This window comes from Scardinius erythrophthalmus (genome assembly GCF_964197995.2).
Source record: "Scardinius erythrophthalmus genome assembly, chromosome: 13".
In the NCBI taxonomy this organism is placed as follows: Eukaryota; Metazoa; Chordata; class Actinopteri; order Cypriniformes; family Leuciscidae; genus Scardinius; species Scardinius erythrophthalmus.
In genome coordinates, this window is record NC_138233.1 from 33,984,993 (window position 1) to 34,003,151 (window position 18,159).

The window sequence follows — 18,159 nt, forward strand, 5'->3', positions numbered from 1 at the left end:
TATTCATTTTTTTATTTTAACTGATCAGTTTGATCACTGAAAGAGGTTTTATTTGGTTCTTGTAAAGATTGAACCCAAGTGTTAAAATCCTTAAAAAGTATTTCCATTATCATTGCCATTGGCATCAGAGTGTGGCCTCTTTTTGATTAAAAGTATATCAAATAGCAACTATGACAAAACAGTCACAAAATATATTTTTTGGGGGGGCCAAATCGTGCAGACATATATAAAACATCTAATAAAATCAAAATAAAGTGCAAACATTGGTAACACTTTGCAATAAGGTTTCATTAGTTAACATGAACTAAGAATTAACAATTCTTCTACAGCATTTATTAATCTTTATGTAAATTTCAACATTTACTAATACATTATTAAAATCAAAAGTTGTATTTGTTAACATTAGTTATTGCACTGTGAACTAACATGAACAAACAGAACAGATGTAGGCCTATTGTTATTATTAACTAATGTTAACAAAGATTAACAAATACAGCAACAAATGTATTGCTCACGATTAGTTTCATGTTAACTAATGAAGCGTTAGCCTATAACCAAATTATTATTTTTTTAAATTAAAAAATGTATTTACCTGCATGGCATAACCATTCCACAAGAGAACCATAAGCATATGTTATTAAATTATAGAAATGTTGACTTAAACTCTCAGGAGTTGGCGACCTAAATGTTTTATATCAAAGGGGTTCAGCTGGCAGATGTTTGGGAAGCCAGGCTGACGTTTCGATACTGGACCAACTGGACCATTCTAGCCAGCCAAAACTCCCCCCTTTGAGCAATATTAATAGTAATAATGATAATATAATAATAATTGTTATTATTATTCACAGTTTTAAAATGTCATTTGTTATGCTACTGCTAGTGCTACTGTAACGAAATGAAATGTGTATTTGCTTTACTGTTGTCAGGTGGCGCTGTGCTCCTTAATCTCCTCATAGCAGCAGCGGCAGGAGCCACGAAGAAGACTGAGTGAGTTCTTCCGGTTCTGTAATGAAGATGGCGACAGCTAGGTGCAGAAAGTAAATAAATAATAATAAAACATTATTCCATTGTACCAGAAACCGCCCTTTTTATTTAGACTCTGCGACGAAATGTCGACCCGAACGGCATATTTCTACGACCCAGACGTGGGGAATTTTCACTATGGTAAGAGTTATCTGTGTCTGTTAGCAGATGTGGCTAATCAATGAACACACTGCAAATGCTCACTGTTTACTTTTATAAGTGTCGTTTGATAGATTTGATCTTAAACTGGTATGCCAGAAAATCACGCTATATATTTATTGCACATGTGTGCACTATACAGAGTAGGAACCAAAAGTCCGAAGAAAAAAAAAAGCTTTTATTGTGCATTTCATTCATTTAATACAGCATTATAATTGTCATTAACACACGCATGTCGTTGCAACACTAAAGCTGACATTAAAAACCTGGTGATCCTGTTCAAATCATCTTGATTGGACAATATCCAAACGTTTTCAAATATTCAAAACATCTTTGCGTCATTAGTTTACAGTCACTGATAAATTAATACAGTCATGGTGGACTTTTAGAAAAATGATATTAAGTTGAAATGCAGTTGTTCACATAAAGTAAGAAAGATTGTATGTGATACTATTTGTGATTCATTGGTAAAACCTGTTTTAAGCCTATAGTGTCTTGTAGGACATTATATATTGTTAAGAGGAACGTATGAATTAATAACTATGATCTTTATCACAGAATTTGACAGCAGTAAATCAAATCCGGTCCCACTTTATATTAGGTGTATTTAACAACTATGTACTAACATTTGCCTGCATGAAATTACAGCTGTAATTCATTTCTGCAATTACATCTATAATTGGGTGAAAATGGGTTTTCAAGTTAAGTTTTCTCTTTAAATGTTATCTTTTTTTCTGTACATTTGAATGTGTTGTTTACAGTTGTTCTGAGAAACATAAATAATGTCTAACATACATTTTTTCCCCACAGTTTACAGAAGACAGCCACTAAAATGTCATTCAGTTTAAATATAGTTTATATACTAAAAAATATTGTCAGGAATTTAGAAAAACAATAATTTAAAGACATCACAAATACTAATTAATTGTATCACACTTTATTCTTTGCTAATATCCTTCAAACTACTAGGTTTTACCCATTTGTCAGCAAGACGTTTAAGAGGGAATAAAAAATCATGTTAAATCGAATTTAATTCAGAAGGTCAACATATTCTTAATTTATTATACAAATAATTTAATAAGTACGGCTGAGAATAAGTACATTATTTAATTTTTACATAAATATATCTGTTACACACGAATGATCATGGTTTGTTACTCGTGACGTTTTGTCGTTTTGACGTTTATGACGTTTATTTATGACGTTTTGTCAAAACTCGTATTGTCATTGTTTCCATTAGTGCAATGTTTTTAGTATTAAGTCTGTATCATTAAAGTAGTTTTTTTTTGTACAAACTATTGCTACACTGAATTGATGATGTCCCAGACTGTCGGATGATCCGTTTTGTTGACACTTTATTTTAAGATGACATAGTTACATGTTACTCCGTGTATTTACTATACTAATAATAGTAAATGATGCAACAATTACGAGTAACTAACCCTAACTCTATAATAGAGTTAGGGTTAGTTACTCGTAATTATGCATAATTTACTATTATTACTAGTAATTAAAGCTGCAAGCAGCATTTATCGGGGTTCAAGCTAAGGTTTTTAAGCACAAAAGCATCAAAAGTTATTAAGTTTTATTTAGCAAGCATGTAACCACTGACATAATAGATGGAAAAGACCATTTACAGCCAATACAGGCAATGTACCATAGGGAATATATGGTTTTAAAGCTTTTTAACAGTTATAGCTCCACCTATTGTCTGATCTCCATACAATTTTGCATGCTTGTTAATGATGTTCTGACACATGTGCTCACCAATTTTTGTGAAGTTCTGAGTTTCCATTTAGGATTTATAGGCTTTTGAGTGTATTTTGTCACGCCCCTTTTCTAAATGACCCTATTACAGCCATTGAAATGCAAAAGTTCAACTTTTTTTTTGATAATTATTGATCTAGAGAGTCCAGAGAATTGTCCTAGACTGGTCTGGTTCCGATCGGGCCAAAAACCAGGGACTAGTTCGCAAAATTAGGTTTTGGACAAAATTCGACGGTCTAAGACAGGGGTGTCCAAACTCAGTCCTGGAGGGCCAATGTCCTGCAGAGTTTAGCTCCAACCCCAATTAAACACACCTGAACCAGATAATCAAGGTCTGATTATCTGGTTCAGGTGTGTTTAATTGGGGTTGGAGCTAAACTCTGCAGGACAGTGGCCCTCCAGGACTGAGTTTGGACACCCCTGGTCTAAGAGTTATGAGCGATTTTGTACTTTTGGTTGCTGTAGCGCCACCTATGGGCCAATCGGGGTCATACTCTGATAGGTTGTCCCCAAATTGAGGCCTACCATCTGGCCAGGTTTCAAGTCTCTAGGCCTTACGGTTTGTCCTGCACGATGCGTTTTACAAATCCTTACAATTACAATAGGGTTTCAGCATTTCATGCTTGAACCCCTAAATACATGTAGTAACATGCAACTACGTTACTAACTACAGTAATGTAGTTATTTTATATTACTCAGTACTTAGTACTCAGTAACTACGTCACCTTAAAATAAAGTGTAACCTCAGTTTTTTTATAAATGACTTCTTGATCCTGTTACTCTGAATAACCTCAAAAAGTCTAAAGACAAATGTCTCCTGGTTATTTCAGTACTTAAGAAAAACAATAAGACGTAGTCCTTTTAATAAATCACAGCCAACACTTGTTTGAGCATGCAAAGAAAACAAATACAGTGTTTTTTTAACTTGGTATTTTCTGTTTATGTAAAGATGTAACGGTAAATCAAAGTTCAGATCGTTACACTAAATGACAATTTTGCAGTTTGGTACATTATTTCACCCATATTTTGACATTTTATTTTAACAAAAGTTATTTGAAACATCGAAGTAGACACTTAACTTGCTTGTAATAAGTTAACAGTTATTTATTTACATGTAAAGGACACCAAATGAGATGAGTGTAAGTACAAAGCTAGGCAACACCATTAGGTATGAATGTGATATTTAGGGGCAGAACATAAGGCAGAACATAAACTACAGAAAGCACTTTTTTATTATTCTCAACTCTGATTTTTTGTGTGTTTTTTTGCTCCAGGTGCAGGACACCCAATGAAGCCTCACCGCCTGTCCCTCACACACAGTCTTGTCCTGCATTATGGACTCTACAAGAAGATGATGGTATGATCAGTCTGTTCAGCACTCGTTTAGTCCAATCACGTTTCTCTGATAAGAAGCGGTTTACATCAGATGCTCATGAGCAAAGCTCTCTCTCTGTACAGGTGTTCAAACCATACAAGGCATCCCAGCATGACATGTGCCGGTTCCACTCGGAAGATTACATCGACTTCCTGCAGAAGGTCAGTCCAAACAACATGCAGGGCTTCACCAAGAGTCTCAACGCCTTCAACGTAGGAGATGACTGGTGAGTTTTCCCATGTATATATGCCTTTAAAATGAACTATTTTAAAATCATTTCATTGTTGAAGTCTTTCTAAAAATTTTGGCTTAAGATTTCAAAGTTTTAGGTTATGAACCAAATGTATTTTTATGAATGTGAAAGTAAGTAGCAACTCTGCTTGGTATAATATAGGTCTTCTTTTAAAAGTTTAATTAAATAAGACGTTTCCAATAATTTGTCCTTTTTTGTTCTTAGTCCTGTCTTTCCAGGTCTGTTTGAGTTTTGTTCGAGATACACCGGAGCCTCCTTGCAAGGAGCGACTCAGTTAAACCACAAGGTCAGACGGTGGAAATGTTGCGCTTACACATGAATTGTACATTGGAAATCCTTCTTCTTCTTCTTCTTCTTCTTCTTCTTCTTCTTCTTCTTCTTCTTCTTTTTTTTTACCTGGAATGTTTGGAAATGGATTTTTCCTTCTGACACACTACATCAAAATAAATAAATAACTGGCTTAAAACCATTTTTGTTTTAAAATATTAAAGATAAAATTAAGACTTTTGGAATATATATATATATATATATATATATATATACACTTTAAATCTATATAAATAATCATTTGTAATTTTATTTCATTCCTTTTCTGAAATGTGGTTCTTAAAAAAAGGCTGAAATGTGAGGTTTATCATTTGATTAAACTTTGTTTTTGTCCACCCTGTATTATACGGTATCCGTTTTATTTCTGCAGGCGTTAAAAAGGTTTTGATTTCAAAACCCTGCAAATACCCTGTATTCGAAATCTAAAATATGTCAATAAAAAGAGTATTTTTAAATTAAAAAAAAGAAAGAAAAGAAAACAGATTAGTACAGATCTTGAACTCTTTGAATTCCTGCATTGTTTTTGATGAAGACTAATTCAGTTGTTCACTGTATAGATATGTGACATTGCCATAAACTGGGCTGGAGGTTTACATCATGCAAAAAAGTTTGAGGTAAGCATCTGATTTCTCTTCACATCTTTCATACAAAGATGAAGGGGAAAAAACATACAATTACCTGCACTTTTGGAGGAATCTCATAAATGATTTTTCATGATTCTACATGATTTTATTTTTTATTTCCAGGCGTCTGGATTTTGCTACGTGAATGACATTGTCATCAGTATTCTTGAACTCCTGAAGTAAGTGAGAGATGGGCAGGAAGTGACGTCACACCAAATAACGAGATACTCCTGATGTTTTGCATTTTAATTAGATTATTTTTGCTGTTCACTTACACCCGTGATTAATTCTTATTTTAAAATGCAGCATTCAAAATGATTCTGAGACTATTTATAAAAGTATAAGGCAAACTTAAATCTCTCTTTAGTTTTTTTTAAATTAACTTAAATAGTCTTGCAGGTGTGCTAAATAAATTCATAAAAATACAGAAGTACATAATAATAACATCGGCTCAACCAGTGACATGAGTTTGAGGTGAAGTGCCTGTGTGTTTGACCAGTGCTAGTGCCTGAAACTTATTGCAGTTGTTTTTGGTGATGATAGTGGTGTGGAAATGACACACTTTTAAAATGACCTTATAAAAACTGCATCCGTAATGATAGAATTAGCTAAATGCTTTATGAAATGGAGTATAGCATGAACACATGGTCTACAGCTCATCTCTACATCTCTTTCCTGTTTCTGTCTCTGATAGGTATCATCCACGTGTGCTCTACATTGACATTGATATTCATCATGGTGACGGTGTACAGGAAGCATTTTATCTCACAGACAGGGTCATGACTGTATCCTTCCACAAATATGGGAACTACTTTTTCCCAGGAACTGGTATGATGTTCTTACTTTCTGATTGAAGTCATCTTTACAGTGTCGTGCACATTGCTTTAGCCAGGGCTTAAAAACGGGGGAAAAAATCAATCGGTTCTCTCCGGGCAGAATCGGTATTTTACTCCGGGCAGAATCGATATTTTAACGTTTCTGTCATTGAATTCCTAATTGAAATCCAAAACGATTTGATTAGAATAAATACCCAGTGATAAAAAAATAATGTTTTGCCTATACTTTATAGCAGATGTAAATTAGCCTAAGGCTAACTCTGGTGTAATGCATCAAATGTTTACATTTATGTTTTTAATTGCACATGGTCCCTTTAAATAAAAATCAAATCAAGAGCTGGAATGTTACAATGTTAATATAATGATACATGCAAGTGTCTGAGTATACATAAAGTCATAATACTAATTTGTTTATTATTTTTATAAATATTTTTCCTTAATACCAGCGGTTCTACACTAACCTGCAATTTTGGCTGGTTTCAAAGCACACCATGCTGGTTATAATCTGCCATTTATTTTCACTTTAATGTAATTGCTTCAACGGTTGGTGACATATCGTCGGAAAAACTCCTGAGATCCAAAAGCTAATGCCAGCGACTTGTCTATGATGACTTTTCACTCACGGTTTGTTCACGTCAGATGCGTCAACGTCACGTTTGCATAGGCCGTGCTATTTGAATTCATGATTGGTTGACTGCCAAATTAAAATATTAAATAGAACGATAAAATCACGTTATTATATATAACCGGTTTATGGTCATTTCAAATAAGCATTTCTGTTCAGATTGATTAAACTTGATTGTTTTTGTTTATGTTCCTTTTAAAATTTCGCTCGTTTCCGGTTTTTGTCTTCGTATCTTGAACCGCTTCAGAGCCCTGGTTTTAGCTGTTAATCGCACATTCATATGGAAAGATGAATTCATGTAAACAGCTTAATCTTCACAAACACACGGGCTGCGATTGAAACACTACTAATAATACACTGTTTTTGTTGTTGTGTGTGTTAAGGTGATATGTATGAGGTGGGAGCTGAGAGCGGTCGCTACTACTGCCTCAATGTCCCACTGAGAGACGGCATTGATGACCAGAGTGAGTTGATTTATGGTCATATATTTACATTTGAGTCTTTATACAATTAAACATACAGGTCTAAAAAAGCGTAGTTTCACTCAGATCATGTAGTTGTAATAGCAAAGCCAAAGACTGCTGTTTTACTGGCTGATATATGGACAAAAATATCACATATTCAACCAGCTTCACAGACTGAATAAAGAAACTGTGTTTTGGGTGGTTAGTAAAGAAAAAGCAGCCGTATGTGCGAAAACACACTAGTTTGTGGGTAAAACGGCTACCTAATATTGATTTGATGCAAACATAGAGCAAGAGAATTTATTTCTTTTGTATTCTCAGGCTATAGACAGCTGTTTCAGCCAGTCATCAAGCAGGTGGTGGACTTCTATCAGCCGACCTGTATCGTTCTTCAGGTGAGAGCACGATCTCTGTCAGGCATAATAGTGTGCTGTTGTATTGGTTGCTCATCTCTCTCGTCTCGTCTGCAGTGTGGAGCGGATTCTTTGGGATGTGATCGATTAGGATGCTTCAATCTCAGCATACGAGGCCATGGGTAAGAGACTCCATACCCTCACATCAAACTACACACAGTGTTTTGAAAGCTTGAACGTTAAACTCCTTGATAATCTCATTTAAAACACGTGTATTTGTAGAGAATGTGTGGAGTTTGTGAAGGGCTTCAAAATCCCGCTGCTTGTGCTGGGTGGAGGAGGCTACACGGTGCGAAACGTTGCTAGATGTTGGTGCGTTCATTATTTTATTATTTCATCTACATTTAGTATAAATCATCAAAAGAGAAAAAAGACAGTTTTAAAGGGGTCATATTATTTTCTCTCTCTCTCTATAGTTTTACCATATTTTTTTCTCGCCATGAATATAGCCACAGAAGCTGGCATGGCATTAAAAACAAACACACAAACACACAGGCTCTGGGTTTGCTGTCAAGTCCAATAACATTCTGAACTTCTTGTTTAATAATAGCATGATTGAAAAGTCTGAATAACCAAAGTGAAAATTCATTGCCACTGGCATATACATTTTATGACTTTGCATCACTTTCCACTGTTACCTCTAGTTTGCTCATATTAAAATGGACTCTCTCCCTCTTTAAACTACTAGAGGTGGGCATAATGAGTCATTTAAGATTTCGTAATTAGAAAATTAGTAATTTTTAAGCAAAGTCTTTACCATGATATAAGTAATTTTCAATCACAGTAAGGAACACCGTCACAATATAGTAATTCTGCATGGAACCAGAGATGATACTAATTATAAATGAAAGCCATACGCTATATTTCGCAATATCTTTGCTTAAATGACTGCAAATTTAATGTTGAAAACGTTAAACTCTCATCAGATTTTGACAACCAGCTATGTTTCACTTAAGACAACGGAATTGTATCTTCATTGATCTTTTCTGAGAATTGTTTTCTCTCGCTTACAACAAAACCGACCATTATCTAAATCCCTTAATTACTTTTTAACACTCAGGCGTGTGTCCGAGCATCAGACTTCTCACCTCAAACAGCGGTCTTGTTTTTATCAACACTTTTTGATAATCGCTTACTCTCGCTTAGAACTAAATCAACCAATATTTAAATCTCTAAATAGAACAATACTGACGAATATTTAAATCTCTTAATTAGTGCTGTCAATCGATAAAAGAAAAATCAACTAATTAATTGCACATTTTCTGTAATTACTCACGATTAATCATACCTAACATTAACGTTTTTGATATATTTTCATATTGTAATAATTTCACATTTAATCTCCAAAATGAATGTAGAAATAACAGTAGCCTATATTTTAAATATTTGTTCAATGGCTTGTTTTTATGAAAGAAAGCATCGCCAATACCAATACTGCTAATGCTACTCTCTATGAAATTTAATTTTTCCCCTCAATTTTAGCCATTAAATATATGTAAAAAATGTACCTTTTATTTCACTTATTGCATGTGGAAAAAAAGTGTTTTAAAAACAGACCAGAGAGCAAACGTTTCAGCCATAGATTTCTCTGAAGAACGCCGTGAGATGACACGTTTGCTCTCTTAATTTTAACGTAACTGAAACGTTTGCTCTTTTTTTTTTTCATTTTGTTTGCTTTTTAGTTTTCGTAGTACATAAAGGTTTTTCAATTAAAAAGATATGACCCCTTTAATCTCTTGAGCATATGATATCTTTGCTGACTGACTGTTATCTTCTGATATTTTCATTAATGCATCATAGCTTTTATTTTTAGGACATTTGAAACATCCTTGCTAGTTGACGAGTCCATAAGCGATGAACTACCATATAGTGGTAAGACAGCAACTCTGAAGAAAAGATATCTAGAATTATTCCATGTTTGTGTTCTTCTGTTACACATTATCTAGTGGTTGTGTGAATTAGTGTCCTCTAGGTCAGGGGTTCGCAAACGTTTTGGGGCCAGGGATCCCTCAATGGGTGGAAAATGTTTTTTTCATGAGTTCATGATTATAAGTTAATGTGGGTGGGAGTAATGGACACATGTTGTGGAACATGGATGTTTTAATAATACAGCAACACCAGGTCAAACTTAAGTTGTTGAAAAAAAACTTTGAAACATCAAAAATAATGTAAAATACTGGTAAATAAAACTCGTTTACAAACATTATTATATACAAGTATTTTATTCCCTCTCATGTTTAATTTATAAAATAAACATAAATTATAGTGGCATTCATTAAGGTTATTATATTCATTAAATTCAGCCTAAACTAATTTATTTAAACTGAAACTGGCGTTGGACTCCTCTCTCATTCAGCACAAATACAAATGTTTCCATATTCACATGTATTGGATGCTAAACTATTATTTATTATGCCAATTAGGGCTGGTTATTGACACAAATTTCACGATTCGATTTCGATTCACAAGCTTGCGATCTGAAATCGGTTATTTTGGATATATATCAGGTAGGGCTGCACGATTAATCGGAAAAAAAAAATCACGATCTCGATTCAAACATAAATGATATCTCATTTCTTAATGATGGCGATTCACTTCCGTGTATTTCTTTTTCTGTGTATTATTTTATTTTATGATAATAATAATAATAATATTCAAGTTGTACCGGTAAAAGTGCGTGTTCAGTGCTGTTTGCGAGTGTCACGAGTCACCACAGCAATCAACTAACCGCTTACGTTTCTGTGGTAAATTGTAACAGCTCCTGCACTGGGATTCAAGTAGCTTGTTTAAGGTAATGGCGAAAATCATTTTAGAACAGCAGCGAAAATGTAAAAGTAGGCTATATAAACTTTAATATATCCTTTTATTGAACCGGGTGCTTTGCTGTGCTTTTACTTTCACTTTTGCCGCAGAGACTCTATTATGTCCTATAGCCTAAGTGTGTCGTATTTTTGATAATCCGCGCAGATTTCAGTTGATGATTCTGTTTAAAGTTATTAATAACAAATCATGAATGAAAGATAAAGAAAAGAGCAGAATGTGCTTTATATTGAAAAGAAATCTTAAAAGCGCGATAAGTCGCGAAAGAGAACTGAATTATACTGACAGGATGCTGTGCGAGCGCTCCGAGCGCAACACGGACAAGCATAGTAGCCTTTGTCTTCGGTTGCACGCCTAAACGGCCAAATAAACACAGAAATGCCATAAAACTGCCAAGTCGAGTATTCCCGTAAACACAGTAGATGTAAGTACTATGTGCATCAAACCCCCCGCAAGGTAACACCACTAATCTCTACAATCACCTCAAACGTCACCACAAAATACAGTACGAGTTAGCCATGAAAGACAAGGGAGCCACACCTCAAAATACCACTAGGTTAGTGTTCTTGGCCAAGAACCTTTAAGGTTCTGTGCCAATTGGAGCAAAAAGCACAGGTTCTTTATTATTGTAATGTTCCCTTATGTTCAACAACATAAAGCTTTAAAATTATTCACTTTAAGGGGTCTAAAATAAAGAAAAGAGACAATTTTTTGTTTGGTTAGAAAAAAGAGAATCGTGTAAGAGAATCGTGATCTCAATTCCCATGGAGAAAAATCGTGATTCACATTTTAGCAAGAATCGTGCAGCCCTAATATCAGGGACAGTACATGGAAAATTTTCTCAAGGGAAAAAAATCTCTATAATGCTGTGAACTATACATGGGAGTCAGATGGTACAACATTACTGTAATATTGAAGGTTAAAATTAACTGATTTGTATACAAACACTTCATACACTCAAGGAAGTTTTTATAATAATAGTTAATAACTACTAGCTTTACAATTACATAATTATATTTCTACTCCAATTAGTTTTTTGAAATATTAACATTTAAATGATGGCTGTCATAAAAAAGTGTATGGATTTATTCAAACATGCATTATTGAATAACATTAAAAATTATAATGAATATGTTATATTGTTAATATATTTAGCAAAATGCTCCTCGAGAATTAATTTTTCTAGCTGACTAACGAGTTTATGGTCACTGAATATGGTTTTTCTGAGGTAAAGTGACGTTATATGACCAGCTGTCTTTCCGCATTTGAAACACTGGTTGAGCTTACATGAGACATATGGTTTTCGATAAGTTATACTGTATCTTTTAACATACCTTCTGATGTTCATTAATGTTTACTTGTTGCTGTCACTGGTATTAAAGTGGAGGAGACGCTTCTCTTGAACTGAGGCGCTACAGCGATCTCTCACGGCACATTAAACAGCGCCAAAACGGTTTATTTATTGAATTTCATAATAAAATGGACATCATTTGAAATCTGAGACTTTGTTTCATATCAAAAGTGTAAAAACACAAAGCTTTTTTGCAATTTCTTAGATGGGAGGTGCGCCTCATTCATCAACTGAAAACAGGATAGACTAATCCATTCTTGGGATTTAAGAATCGATATTGGTTCATAAAAATAAGAATCGATTAAAATGGAGAAATCAATATCTTTTACCCAGCCCTATAAATAATGCTTTGTACTTCACTCATGTTCCATTATCCAAATAAAACGGCAACCTTCACATGCGCAAAAAATATGTTTGAATAACACCAGTGCGACGGTAAAGCGGTTGTCACGCTGACAAATTGAGCCAAATAAATTTATATTTTTGGCTGACTGGATTTTTAGTTTGATGATGAATAGTTGATGATTTTTATTTATTTATAAAAAAAAATGTACGTATAGCAGCAGAAAACATATTTATGAGCATACAGAGAGTAATTCAAAATCATTCATTATTCAAAACTGTAAAGGGTCTATTTTGTACATTAAAAATATGTACATTCAAACTAACAGAACATTTTGCTTTTGGAAAATAAAGAAAACAAAAGGATGCACTTTCTGTCGTTTCAGGCTCTTGGTCTCCTTGGACTGTTTTTAGAGCGTGTCACAAAAATGAACCGAAATTCTGTGTATACTTGCCTCGCAGACTTGAAAATTACATCTGTAAAAACCTTTAAGTGTCTACGTTTTCCTACATTAAACGCATTAAATAAATCACTATGAAATGTAAATCGCACCACATCTCAGATGATAAAAAACATAACCTATTGTCTGTAAAATATGGTTTCACAGACCGGCTATTGGCTATTGGTTGCGCACCCTGCTTTGAGAACCCCTGATCTAGGTTACGACGCACTGCTTCAAAACTGCCACATATTACTTTTGTTTGTTGATATCTTCTCATCTCTGTATTTGTCCTCTGCACAGAATACTTTGAATATTTTGCTCCAGACTTCACACTTCACCCAGATGTCAGCACAAGGATAGAAAACCAAAACTCTAGACAAGTATGCATTATTTTCCTCATTTATATGTGTCTACAAACATTAGTCTTTACATTTGCATATGTCTTGACATATACAGTAGGGTCCGAAGGTCTCAGACTCTTTATAACCTGGAAATAAACAAGTTGAGGATCTTAATGTAAAACCAATAATAATGAAAGATCAATTAAACATGTTTTGGATTCAGATGCAGCACAAGATGATCTTTGGAAGAGACTGTACTGCTGTCAATAAAGCAAAAAAAACAAAACCAAATACTAAACTATTCTCAAATTCATGTGCATTAATTTTTGTATTAAATGATAGTAATGCACAACAGAAGCATTTCCGCAAGTTCACGTCTGAACTTTAGTTTTTCTACATAAATCTGGCATTTGAATATTTCAAGGTCAGGCTCACCCAAATGGGGTTTGTTTCTGATTTCATATGCAGAAATACTTCTAAAGGTTGTAGTATTTGTTTGGAACCTCAGGTGGTGCTTCAGGTGAAAGTTTCATTGGTGTTCAGGAGAGCGTCTTCAGCGGTGTGGCCTCTAATCAGTACTTTATTACCTCGTTTTGCAGTATTTGGAGCAGATTCGTCAAACTGTGTTTGAGAACTTGAAGATGTTGAATCATGCACCAAGTGTTCAGATCCATGACGTTCCCTCTGATTTGCTGAGTTACGAGCGGCCGGATGAGGCGGATCCCGATGAGAGAGGATCAGAAGAGAACTTCTCTAGGTGATTATCAGACTAACACTATTCTTCTGAAGTCTTCTGCTCACCAAGGCTGCATTTATTTGAACAAAAGTACAGTAAGAACAGTCATATTGTGAAATATTATTATTACAATTTAACTAAAAATAACTTTTTTCTATTGTAATATATTTAAAAAAAAATTAGTTTATCCTGTGATGGCATTAATCCTGTCATTACTCCAGTCTTTAGTGTCACATGATCCTTCAGAAATCATTCAATCAGAAGCATTTCTGATTATTATTAATGTTGAAAACGGCTGTGCTGTTTAATTGTTTTTGAAACTATTATTTCCTTTTTTTCAGGATTCTTTGATGAATAGAAAGTTACAGCATAAAGATAATTTATTTAAAAATTGAATTTTATTTGAAATAAATGTACGTATTTGAAATAGAATTTTTGGGAACAATGTAAAAGTCTTTACTTTCAGTGTAATGCATTCTTGGTGAATATTTTTGTTATCAAAATAATAATAATAATTGACCCCAAACTTATACTCTTTTGGATAAAAATATTGTCATTTTGATCATTTATTTGCAGAAAATGACAACTGTTTTTTTACCTTAAATAATGCAAAGAAAGCAAGTTTAATTCAATATTTGGATTGATTATTAAATCAATCCAAATATTGAATTAAACTTGCATTAAACTTGAATTAAATTAATTAATTGAATTAATTAACTTGAATTAATTGAATTAAACTTGAATTAAAATAACCTTGATTTCCAATCCCAGCTTTCATGTGTTGGCATGTTCTCCATCAGTCGGTCACATGCTGAGGCACATTTGCTTTATGCCACTCCTGGTGAAAAACATTACGCAGTTTGTCTTTATGTAATGGCTGGTGAAGCTCTTGATTGCGTTCCTGAGGTGTTCAGTGCTTCAGGTCTGGAGATTGTGTTGGCCATGACTCAGCTCATCCTCAGCTCGATTGTCCTGGCTGTGGATTGGAGCTTTGTCCTGTGGGAAAAACAATCCTTCCAGTTGGGAACATTGTCAGAGCAGAAGGAAGAATCACTCAATCAAAACTAAGTTTAGCTGAGCAATAACTTTATTCTAGAGCTGCTATAAAGCCAAAACAATCTCTGTTACGATAATTTCCTATTATCTCTGTAAAGCTGTTTTGAAACAATCTATATAGTTAAAGGCGCTGTATAAATGAAGTGACTTGACTTGAGTTACGCGTCCTTCATAAAGACAGATCTTCAGGTTTCAGCTTTGCCCAACACCTGGGACCTCATGTATAAAACTTTCTGTAGTTTTCATCCTAAAAGTGTGCGTACGCACAAAAGTTTTCAGATTTATTAAACCATGTGAGTCGCAGAACCTGCGCAAAATTTCCTATAAAAGCATCTCCACCCCAAAACCATGTATGGAGATTACAAAGCCTAGTTTTAAAGGAGAACTCCGGTCAATTTTAACATTGAGCTAATTTTTTTGTACATTTCGAGTGCTGTCAGTACAGAGAACAACGACAAAAATCGGTGTTGCCTACACCGTGTTATCCTGTTTTTAAAATGTGCACCCTATTGACTTCAATGGGGCAAGTTTTAAACCAGCTTAGCCAGCATAGCCTCTTAACATCCTTGATGTGTCATTACAAGTGCACAGAAAATGTGAGTGAATCCTTCAGAGTGAACACGGGTGAATCTGACTGCAGTAGATGTGAACGATATGAATAAAAATGATGTTTATTCAGCCAGCGCACATACCTGTGTTTACATCCTGTTTTCGGTCGAAGGCCATAGTAATCGATTGTCGAGTTCACGCGCATTGGTTTAGTTACCTATGATCACGCGCGTGAACTCGACAATCGATTACTATGGCTAATGATGTTATTACTAAACATCATTTTTATTCATATCGTTCACATCTACTGCAGTCAGATTAACCCGCGTTCACCCCGAAGGAATCACTCACATGGCTGGGCACTTGTAATGACACATCAAGGATGTTAAGAGGCTATGCTGGCTAAGCTGGTTTAAAACTTGCCCCATTGAAGTCAACAGGGCGCAAATTTTAAAAAGAGGATAACACGGTGTAGGCAACACCGATTTTTGTAGTTGTTCTCTGTATTGACAGCACTCCAAATGTACAAAAAAAATGAGCTCAATGTTAAAATTGACCGGAGTTCTCCTTTAATATGCATAAAATCATCTGCATATTATTTCCATGCATATTCCCATCCACGTGATACCCACGTGATAACGCAAGACATTAGAAAAATATGAGATACAGACTATGCTGTCACATTACATTGCTGACAATCATTCAGGAGGCTATACTCTTGCCTTGTTTTAGAATAAATAAATCAATATTGTATAAAATACATTTCAGAGAAGAATTATTCCCAGTCGTTTCCACTGACTTGTATTTTATTTTTATTTTTTACTATTTTAGTACTTTTTGCTTTACACAAATAAAATGTATGCAATTTTGCCCTTAAGGTAAACATATATTTTAGAATGTTTATATATTTTTAATGGAAAAAGATGGGCCTTATTTTTGCACTGTAAATTATTTTCTTACTCAGCACATCACTGACAAAACATTTAAAAAATTTAGTGTGCATATCCTACCGTTTCCTTCAAACTCTATCCTTCAAATACGTGGTATTTTTCATAATATTGGGAAGACCACTTAGGGGTCATAATTAGGCGACTGTCTAGATAGAAGTTGTACTAATGGAGCGTTCTGTCGCCGAGCGAGTGCGCATCATTGATCATTATTCGCGTGAAAATATTTCGGCTAATTCGAACACAATTTAAAGCGGAATTAGGCCTATCATGCGCCAAGCAATCCTCGCTGTAGTTGAAACATTATAACACAGCATGCCACAGGAAAAGTGTTCAAAAGCATTGCATCCACTTTCAATCAATATACAATTTTTTGTACCTTCTAGATAATGATTTCATGTGATTTCAGTGCTTAACTCCATTAATGAGAATATTTAATCTAAATGTGGAAATGGATCATCGTGTTTACTTAAGTACTTCGCTCACTCCAGTGAAAGAGTGCGTACGCAGTCTAGAGTGTCCGTACGGTGCGCACATATTTACGCCTAGTCTATTTTTGTGTGTACACAATGTTTCTACATCAGGCCCCTGGTCCTCTAAAGGTTAGACGGAGACCTGGAGAGTCCTACAGCCCACAGTCTCTCGCACACACTGTGTAGTTTGGTGGAGGATTGGTGATGTTCTGGTGCTTCTTCAGGAAGGCTAGAATCGGGCATAAAGTCGCCCAACAGCATGTGACCGACTGGTGGAGAACATGCCAAGACACATGAAAGCTGGGATTGGAAATCAGGGTTATTCCACCAAATATTGATTTCTGAACTCTTCCTAAGTTAAAACATTAGTATTGTGTTGTTTAAACAACTTGTTTTCTTTGCATTATTTGATTTTCTGCAAATAAATGCTCTAAATGACAATGTTTTTACTTGAAATTTGGAAGAAATGTTGTCAGTATTGATTAAAATAAAACTTTTAAAAAATATTTTACTGAAATGCATGGATATAAATAGTAAATCCAAAGAAACCTCTAATTTTGCATTGGTCTCTTAATTTTGACAACTGTCAGCTGCTTGACTTCATATTGAAAATCCTGACCATCTACGTCTGTTTCCTCACAGGCCTGAAGCTGCGAATGAATTTTATGATGGTGACCATGATAATGATAAAGAAAGTGATGTGGAGATCTGATGAAGAATGGACCTGACTTGGGTCTTTAGCTATGAAGATGTCCATTCCTTGCCATATCTATAGTACTTAACTGCATTGTGATGAGTGTGTGAAAGCCAATTCGAATTGTTTTTCTTCATGCGCACTGTAACTGTGTAGTTTTCCCTGTGTAGAACTTTTTATTGTCACAACAGTATTTCCTTTTTATCAAAGTTTAGCTATAAAAGGGAACTTCACACTGAGTCCTGTGTACGACAGATACTGTGTTTGTATTGAAAAGGATCAGAAATCATGTGATGAATGAGTGTATATCCAAGTGCTTATGATTAACTGCATATTTTTGTCTTGGCTTTTTCATAATTTGTTTATAGAATGTTTCTGTAATAAATCTGTTGGAAAAGAGCCTTTCTAACTTCTTCAACTTCCATCTACTCAGTCTAACCTGAACAACTGCCCATAAGTGTGCTAGATCCTCCTCAATGACAGTAGTTCAGTTGATTGTGCTGTTTTTGTATCGTATTATCTCATCATCGTTGCAGTTTTTT

General features: G+C 34.6%; 1 protein-coding gene across 1 annotated transcript; it reads left to right on the plus strand.

Moving 5' to 3' along the window:
- Positions 1–932: 932 nt before the first annotated feature.
- hdac3 (histone deacetylase 3) lies at positions 933–18,145 on the plus strand. Its single transcript, XM_081383245.1, has 16 exons — positions 933–987; positions 1,097–1,164; positions 4,224–4,306; positions 4,408–4,550; positions 4,782–4,863; positions 5,462–5,518; positions 5,651–5,706; positions 6,222–6,355; positions 7,372–7,452; positions 7,774–7,847; positions 7,923–7,987; positions 8,088–8,177; positions 9,679–9,737; positions 13,122–13,201; positions 13,762–13,919; positions 17,566–18,145. Exons 2-16 carry the CDS (start codon positions 1,110–1,112, stop codon positions 17,633–17,635), a joined length of 1,287 nt encoding a protein of 428 aa, XP_081239371.1. The 5' UTR covers positions 933–987; positions 1,097–1,109; the 3' UTR covers positions 17,636–18,145.
- The last annotated feature ends 14 nt before the right edge of the window (positions 18,146–18,159 follow it).

What these genes read in the sequence shown, in the direction of transcription:
- hdac3 (XM_081383245.1), top strand. Translation starts at nt 1,110, where the DNA reads ATGTCGACCCGAACGGCATATTTCTACGACCCAGACGTGGGGAATTTT. An exon ending in CGACTCAGTTAAACCACAAG is followed by an intron (nt 4,864 to 5,461) that starts GTCAGACGGTGG and finishes TTCACTGTATAG; the next exon opens with ATATGTGACATTGCCATAAA. An exon ending in ATCATGCAAAAAAGTTTGAG is followed by an intron (nt 5,519 to 5,650) that starts GTAAGCATCTGA and finishes TTTTATTTCCAG; the next exon opens with GCGTCTGGATTTTGCTACGT.